At 34.2% G+C, this 18,429-nt stretch overlaps 1 protein-coding gene across 6 annotated transcripts in view; it reads right to left on the reverse strand.

The window, feature by feature from the left end:
• The window catches only part of SLC25A48 (solute carrier family 25 member 48), a 173,746-nt gene that overhangs the window by 99,579 nt on the left and 55,738 nt on the right, over positions 1–18,429 (reverse strand). For 3 of the 6 annotated variants that reach the window (XR_007950718.1, XM_051978142.1, XM_051978143.1), the window contains one exon: positions 17,959–18,114. Coding sequence is in view for 4 of the 6 variants with exons in the window: in XM_051978142.1 (XP_051834102.1) it covers positions 17,992–18,114 (123 nt within the window). In the remaining 2 variants the exon portion in view is untranslated. Of the gene's footprint in view, positions 1–9,095; positions 9,563–17,958; positions 18,115–18,429 lie in introns of those variants that run through there. The other 3 variants (XR_007950717.1, XM_051978141.1, XM_051978144.1) reach the window with 2 other exon arrangements.

An 18,429-nucleotide genomic window follows, 5' to 3' on the forward strand; every position in this document is an offset into this window, starting at 1 on the left:
GGGATGACCTTTGAACCCTGAGATACAGAAAGTTGCAGGAAGTGACATGACCTGTGGGAGGCAAACAACATTGGGTGACCATTGGTCAAGGATGGTTATGTCCTTTTAGTCTATCCAATGAGAAGCCTCCAGTCTTTTGCTTTTAAACCCTGGACAAGCTAGAAGCTGGCCAGGTTCCAGGCACACATGGCAGAGTTGGAATGGCTCCCAGGTGTGTCTGGACTTCTCCCTGCAGGGATTAAATAAATGCTTTCTCTTTGTATCTGATGATGTCTCTCATTAGTTAATTGGGAAGGGATTCTTGCACCTGACTTGTCCCACACAAGCCCAAAGCAAACAGATTGGTGCTCTAATAAATCTTTTTTATATGTAATTTTGCACTAGGGAAGAGGCCAGCAGCATTTGTCCATCTGTCAAATCACATCTATTTTGACACTACTGGCCAGCAAGAGCTACATATGTATCTGTGTGTGTGTGTGTGTGTGTGTGTGTGTGTGTATAGAATGTACATATATATAAGCTGTGTGTGTGTGTGTGTGTGTGTGTGTGTGTGTGTATGCCTTTTGGGGAGCAGACTTGCAAAAACATTATTTTCTGATTACAGTTTCTTATCCAGAGATATGAGACAAAGTATATAATGATATCTTTGTGGTAGAGATGGAGGAATATGGACCTGTATAAGAGTATAATTTCAGCTATGTAACAGACTACCTATGTGATGTTGGGCAAAGAGGTTAAACTCCATGGTCCTTAATTTCTTCATCTGTACAATGAAAGGGTTTTATTAGATTACCTTTCAGGTCCTTTCATCTCTAAATCTAAAATCCTGTAATCCTATAGCTTTAATTTCAAAATTTCAAAGATTGAAACCTGAAATATATTAAAATTGACATCCATGGAATTTTTTAATAGTGTGCCCCAGTTCACTCTATCTTTGACCCTATTATAAAGGTGGTTAAAATGCTGGGCATAGAGTAAGGAAAATCTCAGTTCAAATTTGGCCACAGACACTTATCAGTTATATGACTTTAGGCTAGTTTTTCATTTGTAAATTGACAATTATAATAGCATTACCTTACAGGGTTGTTTTGAGGATCAAATGAGATATTTGTAAAATGCTTAGTACACCAAGTCTCATGGGTGCTAAATAAATGTTTCTTTTCTTTCTATTGTATTCAATATTTTTATGAACAACTTGACTGAATTAATAGATATCATATGTTCTCCACTCCCATTTGCCCTGCTAGGTTTGTGGGGAAGGGGGGCAATTAACTATTTACTCCTTCAGGTTTCTGGGATTCTAGCTTTAAAGCGTTGTTTTCTATTTATGTTACTGTCCCATCAATGTGTTAATAAGTTTTTTGAAAGGATATTTACTAACCAGGTATAGCAAGGACAATTGTTACAAAAACACGAATATCTCCAAGCTAGATATGTATTTTCACTTTGCACATATGAAGTCCTTGGAGGGTGACTTCAAACTTAAAAGAGTATCTATGACCCAATGGTAAATTTAGTTTCTGGATTATAGAAAGTCCTTTTCTCCCTTCATGTAGCCATAAAGAATTTCCCTTTAGTTGTGCCTTTGCTGGGTCCAAAGTATATCTGTGATTTTGTAAAGTCTTGAATATGCCTTTCCTCAATATGTCTAGTGTGTTTCTTCAGTGTGTTTTTCAGTTTCAAGTACTTTTGATGTCACCAGCCACTGTTGCTCTTGGATCACTTCTACTCATAATGACAGGAATTCTACTTATAACCTTTCAAAATTCAGAAGTTGTCACTTGGTTAATGGGAAATTGTTGGAATCCTAGTGTTAACTCAACTTGAAACAAGGTGATAACTCAAGGGAGATGTTAGAATCCTAGTTTTAACTCGATGGAATTGGTACAATGCTTGTGTTCACACCTTTAGAGAGCTCATATAATCAAGAAGTCCTTAAGTACTCATTGGAGTTCACAAGTATGGGAGATTCACAAAGTTAACTTTGTAACTTTGTGAATTCACACCTCCTTTAATCCCTGCCTCCAGAAGGAGGAGTCAACCTTTGGGAGATCATATATATAGAACATTGTAGGGGTCAGAGAGGAGCATTTTGGGAGGAAGCCCACAAGCCCACTCTTGGAGGTGGAGTCAGATTCATTCCAACTTTCACCTTGGTGCTGGCTGGAGGCTGAAGAAGCAGGGCAAAGGACAGCTGCAAGAGGTCTTGGAACTAAGCAGAGAGATAGGTCTATAAGAAAAACTAACCAGGCTATTTTGGGAGGAGAAAATAAATGTTTGAACTTTTATCACCTGGCTGCGTTTGGATTATTGATCTGAACTGATACTGAGGCTGCCTCCAGAAAACCTCCCCAAGAAACCTGCTCCCAGAGAGAACCATCTTATACTATATAAAAGAAGAAAAACACTATAGGAAATGGGAGAGGAGAATTAACATGCTCCTCTTCTCTAAGGGTAATTCTCTCTCATGTGACTTTCACTGCTGGATTCCAAAGTTCTTTGACTAACTCTGAACTAATTTTCAGGCATAGCTCAAAAGTCCATCTGATTCTTTCTGCCAATCAGAATATATTTCCTATGTGGCAATATTTATTTTTATCTGATAATCAAAACACTTTATTCCTCTCAAAATGATTAAGGACTTGTTTGCACCTGGTTTATACTTTTGGTTGATAAATTTATTTAAAATGAAGTCTGGACTTCATCCTTACACATACTTATGCCATTTGCAAATAGAAAAAGACTGTTTTGACATGTTAAATGTTAGGTGAATAGCTAACATTTTCAGTAACCGAATCAATATCTAAAAAGATCTCAGCATGCTATGAATGGGCCATATCAAATGCAATGAAATTTAATAGGGAAAAGTATAAAGTCTTATACTTTAAAAAAAACCAGCTTTACCAATACAAGATGACAGCAGAATATTTAAACAATATACAACAAACAATTTAGACAAATAGATATTTGGATAGTAAACTGGTTTAGTGGTTTAATTCACATGAATTAAAAGTCCTAAAAGTTAAGGGGAATGAAGGAAGGAATGTAGAGAGGGAGGGGAAGACAGAGGGAGGAGAAAAGAGAGGGAGAAAGGGAGGAACAAAAGAAAACCTAAACTTTGCTAAGAGAAGAATAATGTCTTAAACAGAAGGAGTTACAGTTCAACTATACTCTGGTCAGGCCATATTTGAAACATTATGCTCAGTTCTGAGTGCCACATTTTGGGAAAGATATTGACAAATGGATATTAAGGATATTGGAAACTGTCATATGAGAATTAATTAAAGGAACCAAAGATGTTCTATCTCTAGAATAGGAAACTTAGGGAAGATATGACAACTCTTCAAACATTTGAAGGGTTGTTGTGAAAAATCGGGATAAGTCTTTTTCTCCTCACCTTTGGAGAGTAGGTCTGGAAGTAAAGGATGGAAACTGCAGAGTAGACAATGTTGAAAGGATGGGGGGTGGAGGTGGGAATATACCAACAACTTCCTAATGATTAGAGTAGTCTATGATGTGGAATAAATTGCTTTGAGAAACTGAAAATTTCTCCAGAAGTCTTCAAAGGAGTCTAGGAAAGCAGTTATTGAAAAGGTTCTGGGTGGTCTTTGTAAAAAGTTGAATTGCACTAGATGAACTCTGAGACGTCCTTCAAGATGACTTTCAAAATTTATGATGTATCTGCTATGTGCAAAGTGTCGTGAGAAGTATTGGGGGCCGTTGTGTGATTCTCTGATGCATTGATTCTTTACAAAGAGAGGCAAAAAACAGACTCATTTTAGACAAGGCAAATTGAGAAAAGCACAGAGACAAAGAAATAAAAATACAAAGAAAAAGACTGACAGAGATTGAAAAAAAAAGAATCAGTCTGATTTTAAGACACCGAGAAGGTGATTCAGAAAAAAAAGAAAAGAAAGAGAAATGCTGGCATGTATATCAGCAATGAGATAGAATTTATTTCCTTTCATACTGTGAATGAAAAGGCAAGCTAACTACAAGCAGCTGCTCCTTTTAATTTTTGGTGCCACCATGTGGCCATTTTACAGAATTTAAATAAAAGGTCAATTTTACATAGGTTTTTGCCAACTTTTCTATCGTAATTAAAATTTTTTTTTAATTTTGTTATTTTCAATTATCCAACATTTATTTTTTTTCTCTCTACTCAATGAAGGAGGCAGGGGAAGATAAATAGAAAGAAATTTAGAACTACTGTTTCACATAACCCCAATCAAGCAAAATATTACTAAAAATCACAACCAAAAACATATTTCTTATTCCATATATTAATGTATCATCTTTCTGTTATGAGGTGGAAAGAATTATTCATTCATGTTCTAGAATCAGATGATCAGACTTCTCAATCCTTTCACAATATAGCATAATAACATAATAATATAATATAATATAATATTTCTTCTGTTGCTAGTTACATCAGTCAATTGATTGGATTTAAGTGTCTGCTACATGCCTGGAGCTTTACTAGGAATTTCTTTCTACATTTGTTGAGACAGGTCTTTCCATTCCTTTTTGAAGCCTTCTTGTTCTACATTTCTTATAGTATAATAGTATTCCATTACATTCATATGTGACAGTTTGCTCAACCATTTTCCGGGAGGTGGAAACCCTTTTATTTTTAGTTCCCAGTTCTTTGCCTCTACAAAAAAGAACTGCTAAATAAATTTTATATAGACATATATATGTACACATACAAGCATATACAAGTCTATATACATATGTATATATGCACATATATGTATTTATACATACACACAGAAACTTTTTGTTTTCTTTCTTTGATCTCTTTGATAATGTGGAAATAAGTTGCTTTCTATGCATGATTCCAAATAGCTTCACAAAATGGCTGAATCAAGCCATAGCTCTACTACCAAAGTTTTAGTCTAAGTCTGTTTTCCCAAAGTCCCTTTAATATTCATCATTTTTTCTAGTATTTTTGATAATCTGATGAGTATAAAATAAAATCATGAAATTACTTTCTCTAATAATTATTTGGAGTACTTTTTCATAAGAAATTCTTTCCTTAAGAATGGCCTATTCATATATTTAGACTATTTAGACAAATTTCCTGTCATTTCTACTTTCAAAACATCATTAATATATGATCTTTTTGATATTGCTATCATCCTGGTCTAGGCCCTCATTATCTCATGCTTGTACTATTGTAATAGCTTGCTGGTTGGTTTCCTTGCCTCAAATCTCTCCTTACTCCAAACTGTCTTCCAATCAACTCTCAAATTGATCTTTTTTCCTCTTTTTTTTTTTTTTAATTTCTTTTTCCAATTATATATAAAGACAAATTTTAACATTAACTTTTACAAAATTTTGAGTTTCAGATTTTTCTCCTTTTCTTCCTGAATGAGACTGAAGCAGGTTGTGGTTCCTTTAAGAAACTGTATTTCCTATTGATCTGTGATCCCTTTCAGATTCTCAGCCCCTCCTAGCTGAGGCATATTCTCTCTAGAAAAGTTATCTTTCCAGGATGCCAGAACCTTTGATTCAATTACAAATCCTGGTCAAAAGCATCCCTTTGAAGTGTTGTTAATTCCAATAGGAGATCTGGGCTGTCCCAGCTCCCACTGGGTCTGACCAGTTCTGCTTGGGCTGTTCTAGCCCCCAATTCAATATAATAGCTTCCATCAATGAAGGTCTTTTGCAGATGGACCTTGGTAGCTTTCTTTACTGCCAGGACGTTCTTCTGTTCACTGAGAACTGCATTCTCAGTGCAAAATTCCATTTTCCATAGATCTGCCACTATAGAAGTCAGTCTCTTGATAAACTGATTTCTATCTTATAATAAACTTTCATTTTGCGACTAATATTTTGGGAATGAGTGAATTCTTTCACTCCTAAAACCTGTGGCCGATTTAAGAGGATTCTTAACAAGTCTATTATAGCCATTAACCTCTGGACCACCAGAATCTAGACCACTCAAATAGCATCAAGACCAGGTGAAGTTTTCTCAAAAAGTCTATGAGATGGAGTAAGTCAGATCTTAGATCTAAATTATATGATCCTTATTCCCAGAGGTCTACAGAACAGGAAGGTCAGATTTTGGGCCCAAGTTGCAACAAGTCACATGATCTCTAGGCCTAGAGTTTTTTAGGGCAAGAAAGGTCAGAATTTAAGTCCCATCTTCAGGAAGTGACAAGAATGGATGTGACTTACAGGAAGCAAACAACATTGGTGACCATTGGTCAATAATAATTACTTTCTTTTTAGTCCATCCAATGAAAAGACTTGGGCCTTTCGCTATTTAGCCAGCTTTACTATTTCTGGCTTGTCAGGTCAAACACATATTGGGAGTTGAGATGCCTTCTAGGTGGGCTTACGTCTCTCCCTGCAGGGACTGAATAAATACTTTCTCTTTGTATCTAAAATGTCTCTGATTAGTTAATTTGGTAAGGGGGGGGGTTCTAGCACCTGTGATGATCGTGTATTTAAAATAAGCCGGAGTCAGGAATTCAGGTTAAGGGAAAAGTCTTCAATCTTTATTGAAGTGAAGAGATGAAGGATTGCGATAGCAATATGGGCAGACAGGAAGCCAGCCAGCAGAGGGGGACTGGCGATGAAGGGTGGTCACAATAGCAATGCAAGCAGCTGTGACAAGACGCCAGCCAGCAGTCTCTCCTTCTGCTTCCCTCTCCACTCCCCTTGCCTCCACCCACCAAAATCATCATTTCCTATACAACACATCAGGACTTGCACAAAGAGTGGGTGGGGGCCATTCTTTCTCCAAGCTTATATATTAATAGAGTATGGTCCAATTACTATTTAGCCTCATGTGCTTGGGACCTCAGTGCATCAACTGGAGCCTCAGCCCATTACAAGCACCCATTCCCACATAATGGTAAATAATTTGATAAAAGCTATATACATAAAACATTTCTATATTGATAGAGAAATGCTTTTATAAAAGAAACAGACCAAAGGGGAAAAAAGACAAAAAAAAAGTGAAAACAGTATGCTTCAATATGCATTCAGACTTCATCACTTCTTTTTCTGGATATGGATAGCATTTTCCATCAAGACAAGACTTTGGGATTGTCTTAGATCATATTGGGAGGAGCTAAGTCAATCATAGTTGATCATTCCACAATATTATTGTTAGTGTGCATAATATTCTCCCAGTTCTGCTCATCTCATTTTTCATCAGTTCATGTAAATTCTTCTAGGTTTTTCTGAAATCTGCCTGTACATCATTTCTTATAGTGTTCAAATTGTCCCTCCTAAGATGCTGATCTGCCCACAACATTCTCCTTCTCAATAAATTCCATTGGCTCCTTATCACTTCCTTTTTTTTTTTTAATAACTTTTTATTGATAGAACCCATGCCAGGGTAATTTTTTACAGCATTATCCCTTGCATTCACTTCTGTTCCGATTTTTCCCCTCCCTCCCTCCACCCCCTCCCCCAGATGGCAAGCAGTCCTTTACAAGTTGAATAGGTTACAGTATATCCTAGATACAATATATGTGTGCAGAACCGAACAGTTTTCTTGTTGCACAGGGAGAATTGAATTCAGAAGGTATAAATAACCCGGGAAGAAAAACAAAAATGCAAGCAGTTTATATTCATTTCCCAGTGTTCTTTCTTTGGGTGTAGCTGCTTCTGTCCTTATCACTTCCATGATCAATTACAAAATTCTGTTTGATTTCAAACCTGGCCCCCTTTTTTCCATTTTCCTTATACTTTACTGTCCTCCATATGGTCTTTGATCTAGTGACATTGGCTTCCATGATTTTTCTCAAATATGACTATTACAAAAACTCCAAGTGTTTTCACAGACAATCTGGAATGTTGTCCTTCCCCATGCATCCCTGGCCTTTAAATCTCAGCTAAAGCCCTACCTTTTGCAAGAGACTTTTTCCTGTCCTCAATTTTAGTGCCTTCTTATAAGACCACCCCCCAATAAATCCTGTACATATTCTATTTCTACATAAATTTGTTCTTGGTCTTCCTTATTAGATTGTGAATTCCTTGGGAATGGGAACTGGTTTTTGCCCATCACTTAGCACAGTCTCCGACCTGTAGAAGACATTTAATAAATGCTAGTTAATTGACTTGAAGGGCATAATCCAATATAAAATAAGTAAAGAATCTGGGATTTGGAATGTAGAGGAGAAAAAAAGTCTAGTCCTCTTCTTGTTTGAGGGGTTGAAAAAAAATAGAGGCAGAGATTTGCTCTAGAACCCAGAACTAAAGGGCTCATATTTTTGCTTTCAGAAGAATTCAATTTTACCACATATTTGGTCTCCACTCAAGGGTACAGTCAACCATAGCTTTTGAATAGTTATTTAGAATTACTACAGTACAACAAAGAGAGAGGGAGGGAGGGTAAAAAAAAATCTAAAAAAAAAAATTGCAAGTTTATAACAGCTTCCCTGAGGCTAAAGTCATCTATGCAAATTATCAATGGTCTTTAAATTCATGTTGAAAAAGAAAGTGAGTTTGAGGTAATGAACCAAGCGTATAGCAAAACATTTTTTTTTCCTTAAGCAATACGAACAGAAAGCTCAGAGAGTGATCATTGCCTTTAAATTTGTCAAAACTCAGAATGTCTTACTGGAGTTCTTTTTTAAGTTGTGGAAATGCTAATTTTAATGGCATAAAGGTAGGAAAGATTTTCTGCAATACTCCCAACAATGATCATTTTTCAAATGAAAGTATGGTTAAATCAGGCAATGAATCATTGGTATGTGAATATTAAATTAAAAACTTTATGAGGAAAATTTATAAGTCCACTCCCAATCCAAACCAAAGGCAGCCAAGAGGCAAAATGAGTGCAGCCTTTATTATTGCTTGCCTTAAAGAAGTTTTCTTGGGCTCACATTAGCTCTGGAATCAGGCACATTTACTTAAGTTGGAAACCTGTCTCAGACAATGTGAGATTCTGGGCAAGTCATATAACCTCAGGTGCCTCAGGTTCCCTTTCCATGCTAGGTCTATGATCTTATGATTCCCACAATCCTTTCTAACACTCTAGTTAGAATCATCTGAACCAGGCTTTAAGAAGAAAAATCCCTGCTCCAAGGATTCTAGAAACAAAGATGCAACTATGTACATTACAAAAAAAAATCTTTGTAGAATTTTTAATATTTTATTTCAAATCTTAGTGACAACTTCAAAATTCACAAAGAGAAAAGAGTTTAAGTAAGTTATAGTGAAGTAGGTCCACCATACCTTGTTAAGAATGACCCAATATTAACCCAATTACTCAGATGCAAAGTGAATGAATGTTAATAAAACTTCCCTTCATAGAAAAGGAGATATGTTCCATTGACTATGTGTTGTATTCTTTGACGCTCGCCTAGGGAATTATGATTGAGGTGCTTAAAATTTGTGAGTGAAAGATCATTAAAAGGCTGATTTGCTGAATATCTCTCTCTGAAGGCATAAAGGATGCAAAAATGTGAGATGGGAGCTAGTTTTCAGCCTAGGAAGTGTGTGTGTCCCATGAAACTGTTTTCCAGAATCTCCCAGTTTCAGAGGATAGTCTGTGATTTGGCTCAGGTGAATAAAAAGTTCTGCTCAGATGACATCACTCCTGGAAAAAAAAAAAGGTAGGGAGTAGAAGGGAGATGAAAAAAGAAAAAAACAAGTACCAATTCAATTAGAAAACCCTTTTTAATTTAGTCTTTTTGAAAAAAGAAAAGTGCATGGTGGAAAGAGTAGATGTTCAGATCTACATTGAAATCTAGCTTCTCTAAGATGACTTTCAACTGTAGATTTCTGATCTTATATTTCAAAACAAACATTTTTCATGACCAATCTATTCCCATTTCTCCTTTCAACTGTTATCATTTTGCCAATTGCACATATTGGTTGTACTAGTAAGAAATTTTTTGACTAAAACAAAACTTTCAAAAAAGTATTAGAAGATTAAAATATTGTTGTTGTTGTTGTTTCTTTTTAGGCAATTGGGGTTAACTGTCTTGCCCAGGGTCATATATCTATGGAAGTGTCTGGTTTTCTTGACTTTAGGCCCAGCATTCTGTCCTCTGTGTAACCTAGTCATTCTATATTGTAGACAATGTAGTAAAATATACTTCTTACAAAAGTACTATATTAAATGACTCAAGTTTATTCATTAGACTTGCTAGCTCCTATAAGAACATGCTTTGTTAGCATTTAACTATCACAGATATAGACAGTGGGATTTAAATTGTTTTTAAAATTTCCTGTTTACTTTCCTTGTGATCTTTAATTCTGATTTTCATATGCAGATTTTTTCTTTAAAAAAAAAACAAAACACCTGATTTTTAAAATCAGTTAACCAAAAGAAAATCTACCTTCTCAGATCTGGAAAGACTTAGATGAACTGCTGCATAGTGAAATAAGCAGATCTAGAAGATAATCGAACACAATAACAATAATATACAATGACCAAATATGAATGATTTAGCTATTTTTAGAAATATAAGGATCTATTCTGAAAGATTTATAATGAGAAATGTTATCCACCTGCAGACAGAGAACTGATGGAGTTTGAATGCAGATTGGACCATATTTTGTTTTTATCATTATTATTATTATTAACTTTTTTTGGTGTTTTCCTTTGTAACATGATTAATGTGGAAATATATTTTGCATGACTGCACATATATAATCTATATCAAATTGCTTGCTTTTCTCAAGGGGAGGTTGGGAGAAAGGGAAAGAATTTGGAAGTCAAAATAAAAAAAAACTTTAAAATTGTTTTTATATGTAATTGGGAAAATTACATATTTTCATATGTAATTTCATATTTTAAAAAATCTATCTTTTCTACCACTTTATAATATAATTATATAATCTACCTTATTAACTATCATTTTAATCCTACCAAAAAAGAAAGAAAAAGAAAATCTTTATTGACAAGTATACATAGCCAAATCAAAAAAAATTTCTGTATAATGTCTCAGTGTATCCCCATAATTCCTAAATTCTCTGTCAGAAGGTAGGTAACATACTTATTAAGTCAAATGGAATGGTGGTTGTAACAAAGTCAATCAGAGTTAAGTCTTTCAAAATTGTTTTTCTCTACTATGTTATTTTTATAAAAACTCTTCTGATTTTACTTCACTCTGCATAAGTTCATAAAAGTTTTTTCCAAATTTCTTTGAAATTATCCTCCTCTTCATCATTTTTTATATAGCATAAAAGCATCATTCCTCAAATGATAGACATTTTTTTAAATTTCCAGGTTTTTTGCCTTTACCCGCCCCCCCCCCCCAAAAAAAAACTATTAAAATATACTGTTGTAAATATAGATGCTTTCTCTTTCTTTAACCTCTTTGGAGTATAGAACTAATAGCATTTCTAGATATGAAAAGAAAAGCTTAATAACTTTTAGAGAATAGTTCCAAGTTGCTTTCCCGAATGTGGACTATTTTATAACAAATGCTTTATTGTGTCTGTTTCTTATAGCCCCTCTAGAATTTGTCATTTTCCATTTTTGCTAACTTTGCCAATCTAGTTGTTGTGCCAAAAACTCCAAGTTACTAAATATCCACTTGCCTAAATGCTTTGAGAATGATTGCTTTGTAGAATATGTTGACAATTTAAAATCTTTGCATAAATATTCTTCAGGGATATTGATCTATAGATTTATTTCTCTGTTTTGCATTCACCTAGATATCAAGACTACATATGTATCATAGAAGAAATTTGGCAAGACGTCTCTTTTCCTGTTTTTTAAAAAAGCTTATGTAATATTGTAATTAATTGTTCTTTGAATGTTAGAATTCACTCAAAAATCCATCTGTTCCCAGTTTTTTTTTTTTTTTTTTTTTTTAAATTTCCCTTTTGGAATTTCATGTAAGGAATGTCCAATTTCTTTTTCTATAGTTATTCTCCTATTCCTTATTCTGTTAATTTAAATATATATATATTCATATATTTCCTTTAAAGGCTTAGTTTTATTAGGCTCTATTTGAGCAAAATTATTTCTAATAATTTCCTTTATTTCTTTTTTTATTGGGGTAAATTCACGTAATTTGGTTTTGCTATTTCTTTTTTCATATCAAACTAATGGTTTATCTATTCTATTGCATTTTTTCCCAACCAGTTTCTAGTTTTATTTACTAGTTGAATTTTTTCATTCAGATTTCTTGTTTTAAAAATTTTGCATTTTAAAATTTAATTAATTTTTTAAACTGTTCTGTAAATTTTTTCAGTTGTATGGATGATTTTCTAACTTGTTCTTTCTTTTGTTGCTGAAAGTGTTTAGAGAAATTTTTCTCTAAGGATTACTTAGGTTTTATTCCAAATATTTTGATATATTATCTTATCATTATCATTATTTTATTGAAATTACTTTTTGTTTATGTGATTTGTTATTGGATTGTGGTTGTTCTTTAAGTTCAAGTGGTTCAAGTTATTTAGTTTCTTTTTATTTTAAATTGGGTTTTTTTTTGCATTTTAGTTCATAAATGATGTGTTTAATATTTCTATTTTTCTGCATTTGTCTAAGATTTTTGTCCTCTAATACATGGTAAATTTTTGTAAAGGTACTATGCACAGATGAGATATGTGTACAACTATTTTTATTCCCCTTAGTAACTATCAAAGAATTATAATACTTGATTTTATTTTTTTCTGAAATTCTACTCAGGTCCATAACTTCTTCCTGGTTTATTTTTGGATGAAATTTATCTAGGTCTAAAAGGGATATTAGAAATGCCTCATTGTCATACTTTTACTGTCTATTTCTCCTTGTAATTCATTTATCTTCTCCTTTAAGTATTGAAATGTTATGCCATATTGGGCATATATACATATATGTGCACATACATATATTTATGTATATATATATATATTTATGTATGTATATATATAATATATGCATGTATTTAGTATTGTATTAATTGTCTATGGAAACTTTCAGTAAATATAGTTTCCTATCTATGACTTTTTCTAAGATCATGCTTACTACTACTGTCTTTTTAAAAAAATTCAGTTGAAATATAATAATTTTGTTTCAGTCCCTTATTAATTTTGTGGATCTTTATGTTTAGAAATTCCAACATATTGTTGGATTCTGCTAATATATTCTGTTCTATTGTCTTAGGAATAACTTCATCTCATTCACATTAATATCAACAATTATGATCATTAATTATTTATTTTTCTCCTTATCTTTTTTACCTTTCTGTTTCTTCATAATTCTTATTTATAAGGAAGAAACAGGGGAGGAAAGAGCTTGAATGGCTTTCCCAGGACCACCCAGTTACTTTCTGAGATAAGACTTGTTCCCGGGTCCTCTAATTTCAGAGTCAGATTTCTTTCTTCTGTAAACATACTCTTTAGTATGTTTACAACTCATCTAATCCACTCCTCTCATTCATAGAGGAGAGAACAGAGATCCAATGATATTGTCTAACATAGTTTTTGGCATAAAATAGATATTAATAAATTGTAGGTGTTGATCCTTTATTTTTAAAGAGGATTAATGACATCATAAGTAATGTTCTGACTTGCATATGAATTGAATTTAAGTGAGGCAGAGTTGTACAGTCATTAGCCTCATTCTCTCTCTTTCAGAGTCATCAAAATCCAGTGGCAGGACAAAAGTCAAGACGACTGGTAATGGCCTGAGAAGTAAATGATCCTGGCATCTTCCATGTCTGACCAAGCAAGTCAAATACATGTTAAATGATTAATTGACTTGTAAGTAGTTCAGGTTCAAATATCTTATTTTGCAACAATTTCTTACAGTGGTATAAATCCTCCCCATTCTGAGTAATAAAGAAGAGACCAAGTCTCTTGAGCTTTTTGGCTTTTGAGATTTTTGACTTCCTGAAAGTAGCTGAGACTATTGGCAGATAATTATAAAAAGGCTGATTCTTAGCTTTTTGCTCTGACTTTTGACAGCATACAACAGACTAATTCATCAATCATTTCTTGGCTTCAAGCAGGCCTTCTTAAAGCAAAAGGTTTAGATCTTAAAGGGAAAAATATTAAGAATTAAATCAACATTTATTAAGCATTTAATATATATACAAGGCGCTGTAGATATTAAGACACAAGGCCCTCAAATATCTGACATTATATTGGAATTAGACTTTCATATACATTGTACTTTCACTCAGATGGTTGATATTTATCTTGTGTTCTATAAATTCAAGAACTAAGAATGTACATCTTGAATGTATTGGCCCTGTGATTCAATTCTGTGGCCAAGTCAGTACTTAACACAAGCTATTTTTATATTTTTGTTAGAGGAAAACAGCCAAGATGATAGAAGAGGAAGTAGTACAACTTAGATCTTCTCTCACAACTACATCACAAAGATGTAAATAATATATCAGTTTGAGTCTTGATTGGAAAAGCTAAGAAACAGAATCATAGTTGGTCATTTTTCCAGCCCATGTCAGCATAAGAGGATAGAGAGAGATCTGCAGACTGGGTTTAGTTAGGAGTATTGTGTGAAAGGTATTCCTACAGAGAATGAACAATCACCTGCCTGCACCTGTGCACCAGAAAAATAAGATATCTAAGATCTGCTCAAGAAGAGTCTGAACTTGTTCAAGGGTAAGAAAAGATGCCAGTTGGAAGCTCTGTCATTCATACTCCAGGTTGGAACAGAGGAATCTATATTTAGAGGTAAAGTCTGGTGCAAAGAGTGACTGATAGCTGACTTTTGGCTGTGTATTGAGCAAGGAGCAAGCAGCAGTGGCGTGGACCTGGTCCTGAGGAGTGGAATGCAGTCTCAGATCCTGCCTTCAATTCAGATGAAAATCTACAGTAAAAAAATCAAGAAAGGAAGCCCTGGACAAAGCAGAGCATAAAGTTTTGTCACTTAGCCCTTTCAGAGCTTTTCAATTGGCTGGTCTAGAAATCAGAGCACTTAGGTTTTCTCAAAACAAGGTTTTACAAGAGCACAGGAATTCTCATTTGCCTATTCCTGGAAGCTGTGCCTATCTATTGCAGCCCAAGATTGCACTGACTTTTTTTTTTTTTTTTTTTTTTTTTTTTTTGAGTTTCACATCACACTACTGACGTGAGCTTGCAAACCTCTAAAATCCTCAAATCTTTTTCAGAATGGCTGCTGTCTAAGCACCATCCTGGACCTATAAAGTTGATACTCTGTGTCAAAGTCTAAAACTTCATAATTTACCCTATTAAATTTCAAGGCAGTCTAGTCCTTTCTCTTGACACGATTCTTTGGGATCCTGAACTTGTTATCCATTTTATTTGCTATCCTTTCCAGAGAATTAGCTGGTAACACAGTGAATAAAGTGCTAGGCCTGTAGTTAAGGAAACTTGAGCTCAAATTCAGATTCTGATATTTATTGGCTGTGTTGACCTCAAGTCATTTACCATCTATTTGCTTCAGATTCCTTAAATTGTAAAATGGGAATAATGTTATACCTAAGTCACAAGTTTACTCTGAGTGATCAAATGAGAAAAGAACACTGAAGGTACATAGAAAGGCTTCTTCCTTCCCTTCTTATGTGTCATATGCATTCCTATAATATGTGCTGTGCATTAGGGCAGAATGGGTCCAAGCCTCAGGACCTCTCCCTTAAAGGTGAAATGATTATCTTAACAGTGGCATTCATTTAAAGAAAACTTCAGAGTTAACTTCTTCACAACCAGGCTAAGAAAGTGTATGTAGTATTAACCCCATTTTACTGAAGAGGAAATACAGTTTATGAGAAGTTAAGTGGTTGGTTTGCTTAATGTCAGTTTCTAAGTGTCAGAGCTCACACAGCTTTCTTTCTTTGACTAATAAAAAATTAAGTGTTATATTGCCTCAGAATCCAACTCATGTTTTCTATGCTTCATGGCAATTGAGCAGCTTTTTTTTTGACCCTTAAATGTCAAAGAACTTCACTAACATCTAGAATGATGATTTTTTTTTCCCCCTTAAGAATCTTGGTTAGTACAAAATCAATTAATCATGCAGACAGAAAAAATGGATTCAGATATTCTAAAAGGCTTTTTAACTTGTGCTTTTGGTGGGGGAGATTTCAGTGAATGAAGATAACCCATTCCTTGATTAAGTGGATTCATTTAATTGATATTTGTTAAGTCCTAGTTAACTTTTTTTTGCATAAACTTACCATAGAGTATAATTTGTATAATCCAATCTTATGCTAAGAAGGATCTCTAAAGAATCAGAATTTTAATGATGTGACTGGTGATAACCAGGTCCAAATTCTCCATTTTATAGATGATGAAACTGAACCATGCAGAAGTTTCACTGACATTACCATCTCTGTGGATGAATACGATACCTTTCTTATTGAACATCCCATAAACATTCTCTTCCCTACTCCATCCTGTCCTTCATGCTGCTACCAGGATAATTTTATAATACAGATCTGATTATGTCCTATCTTAATTCCAAAACCTCCAACAGTACCTTATTATCTACTGAAATCCTAGTTCTGTTTGTATATCTTCCTATCAGACTGTCAGTTCAATAAAGGCAAGGACTATGATTTACATTTCTATCTCGTTCAGCACCTAGCACAGTGTTCTTTATAGATTAGATATTTTTTAGATATTTGTTGAATGAATTGCTGAATGAAATAACTTTCCTAAGGTCACAGTGGACTGGAACATAGATTTCCTGACATCTAGGTCCATGCTTTTAATTATATTTGGCAGGAAATATAGACTGGTCAATGAGTATAGAAGGAGGTTTTCCTTCAGTCATTTTGCCATTATGTCCAACTATTTCTTGGCAAAGATACTGGAGTGGTTTGCCATTTTCTTCTCCAGCTCATTTTACAGAAGGAAGTCTTTAGTGCCTAATTTTAACCAATTAATCAACAAACAAGCATTAATTAAATACCTAATTGTGCCAGGCTATGCTGGATGCTAGGGAGGAGAAGACAAAATATGAAATGGTTCCTGCTATCAAGGAACTTAACATGAACACATATATAAGCAAATTGTATGTATATATGTGCTTATATATACATATATACATAACATGTTATAGCTATTCATGCACATGTATTGATTTTATTTGTAGATGTAGATATACATATTATATAGCATATTACATAGAATATTTACACATATATGTTCATACAAATACATAAGAATGAACAGCTATGTCCTGATTAGTATGAATAATGAATCCTGTGAAGTAGTTGCAAATATCCAAATTCATGCTCTTCAAAAATGTAATTGTGTAAAATATGATAATTGATTCCAACCTAATGAAAATATATGTGGCTTTAAATACTGTGATTCCTTCAAGGGATGCCTTATTTCTCTTATTTGGATCTAGCTTTAGTAGGTAGAGGCAGTAGCAGGTCCGGGCACTTGGACATGTAGGAGGTAGTATTTGACCTGAGGCCTAAGTCTATGTTAAACACATTATCTAGGGTAATGATTATCAGGTAGAATGAAAGCAAGATGTCTGTCTGTCTATCTCTATCTCCCTCCTTTCCTCTGTTTCTGTCTGATTCTTTCTGAGACTCTGTCTCTGCGTCTCTTTCTCTTTCCCTCCCTTCCTCTGTTTCTGTTTCTGTCTTTCTTTCTCTGCCTCTGTCTCTGTCTTTCAACTAAATATTTTTCAGACTGTATCAAGACCAGGTAAGCCTAATCAAGAGAAGAAAAATACAGTGTAGAAAGAGCATAGTCATAAGATAAAGGAAAAAAAGAAAGGAGAGAAGGAGGAATGGGGAAGAAATAGGAAGTAAGAGTAAAAAAAGCAGCTTTCAACCGATACCTCTTAGACTTTCAAGGCCATAGATTGGTGAACTTCTTTAAAGGTTCAAAGTTAAAGAAAGGGGACACTGTGACTGGGTTATAATCTGGTTATTATCTAGTACACCACTGTGCATAGACAGACACTGGAAGGTACTTCTGTCTGATGACTGTAGTCATAATTTTCTTACCAAATAATCAATATTAGAAGGCAAAGGCTAGTTGTCATTTCTCATCCACCCACTCCCACCTCATATTAGAAAGTCTTCCTTCTCTAAGAGAGACACTTACAAACAAATGGGGAAGAAAGAAGTTGACTGGAGCTCAGGGATTTGTCACTGTTTGGTCTCTCCTCAATATCCGAAGTGAAAGTTCATATCCAAGAAACATGGTGGCACTCATTGGGAACCCCCGAATGGTATTCACAGTGATTCCTCTGAAAAATACCTTTGAAGGAAGGGAATAAAATTATTTCATGGCGTATATGTGTGTGTGTGTGTGTATATATATATATATATATATATATACACACACACACACACATTGTGTATATACACACACACACACACACACATACACACACACACACACACACACATATATATATATTGGCAAAATTTTTTGTCATGTGCATTCCCACAAATGCATCCTCCCAAATTTACAAAATGAGCAACAAACAATTTAAGACATGGCTTTTTTAGTTTCTGGGCATTCCTTATTTCACTGAGCACTGTATTATCAAAGATAATTGATTATCAACAT

This window comes from Antechinus flavipes, chromosome 2 (assembly GCF_016432865.1).
Source record: "Antechinus flavipes isolate AdamAnt ecotype Samford, QLD, Australia chromosome 2, AdamAnt_v2, whole genome shotgun sequence".
Lineage (NCBI taxonomy): Eukaryota > Metazoa > Chordata > Mammalia > Dasyuromorphia > Dasyuridae > Antechinus > Antechinus flavipes.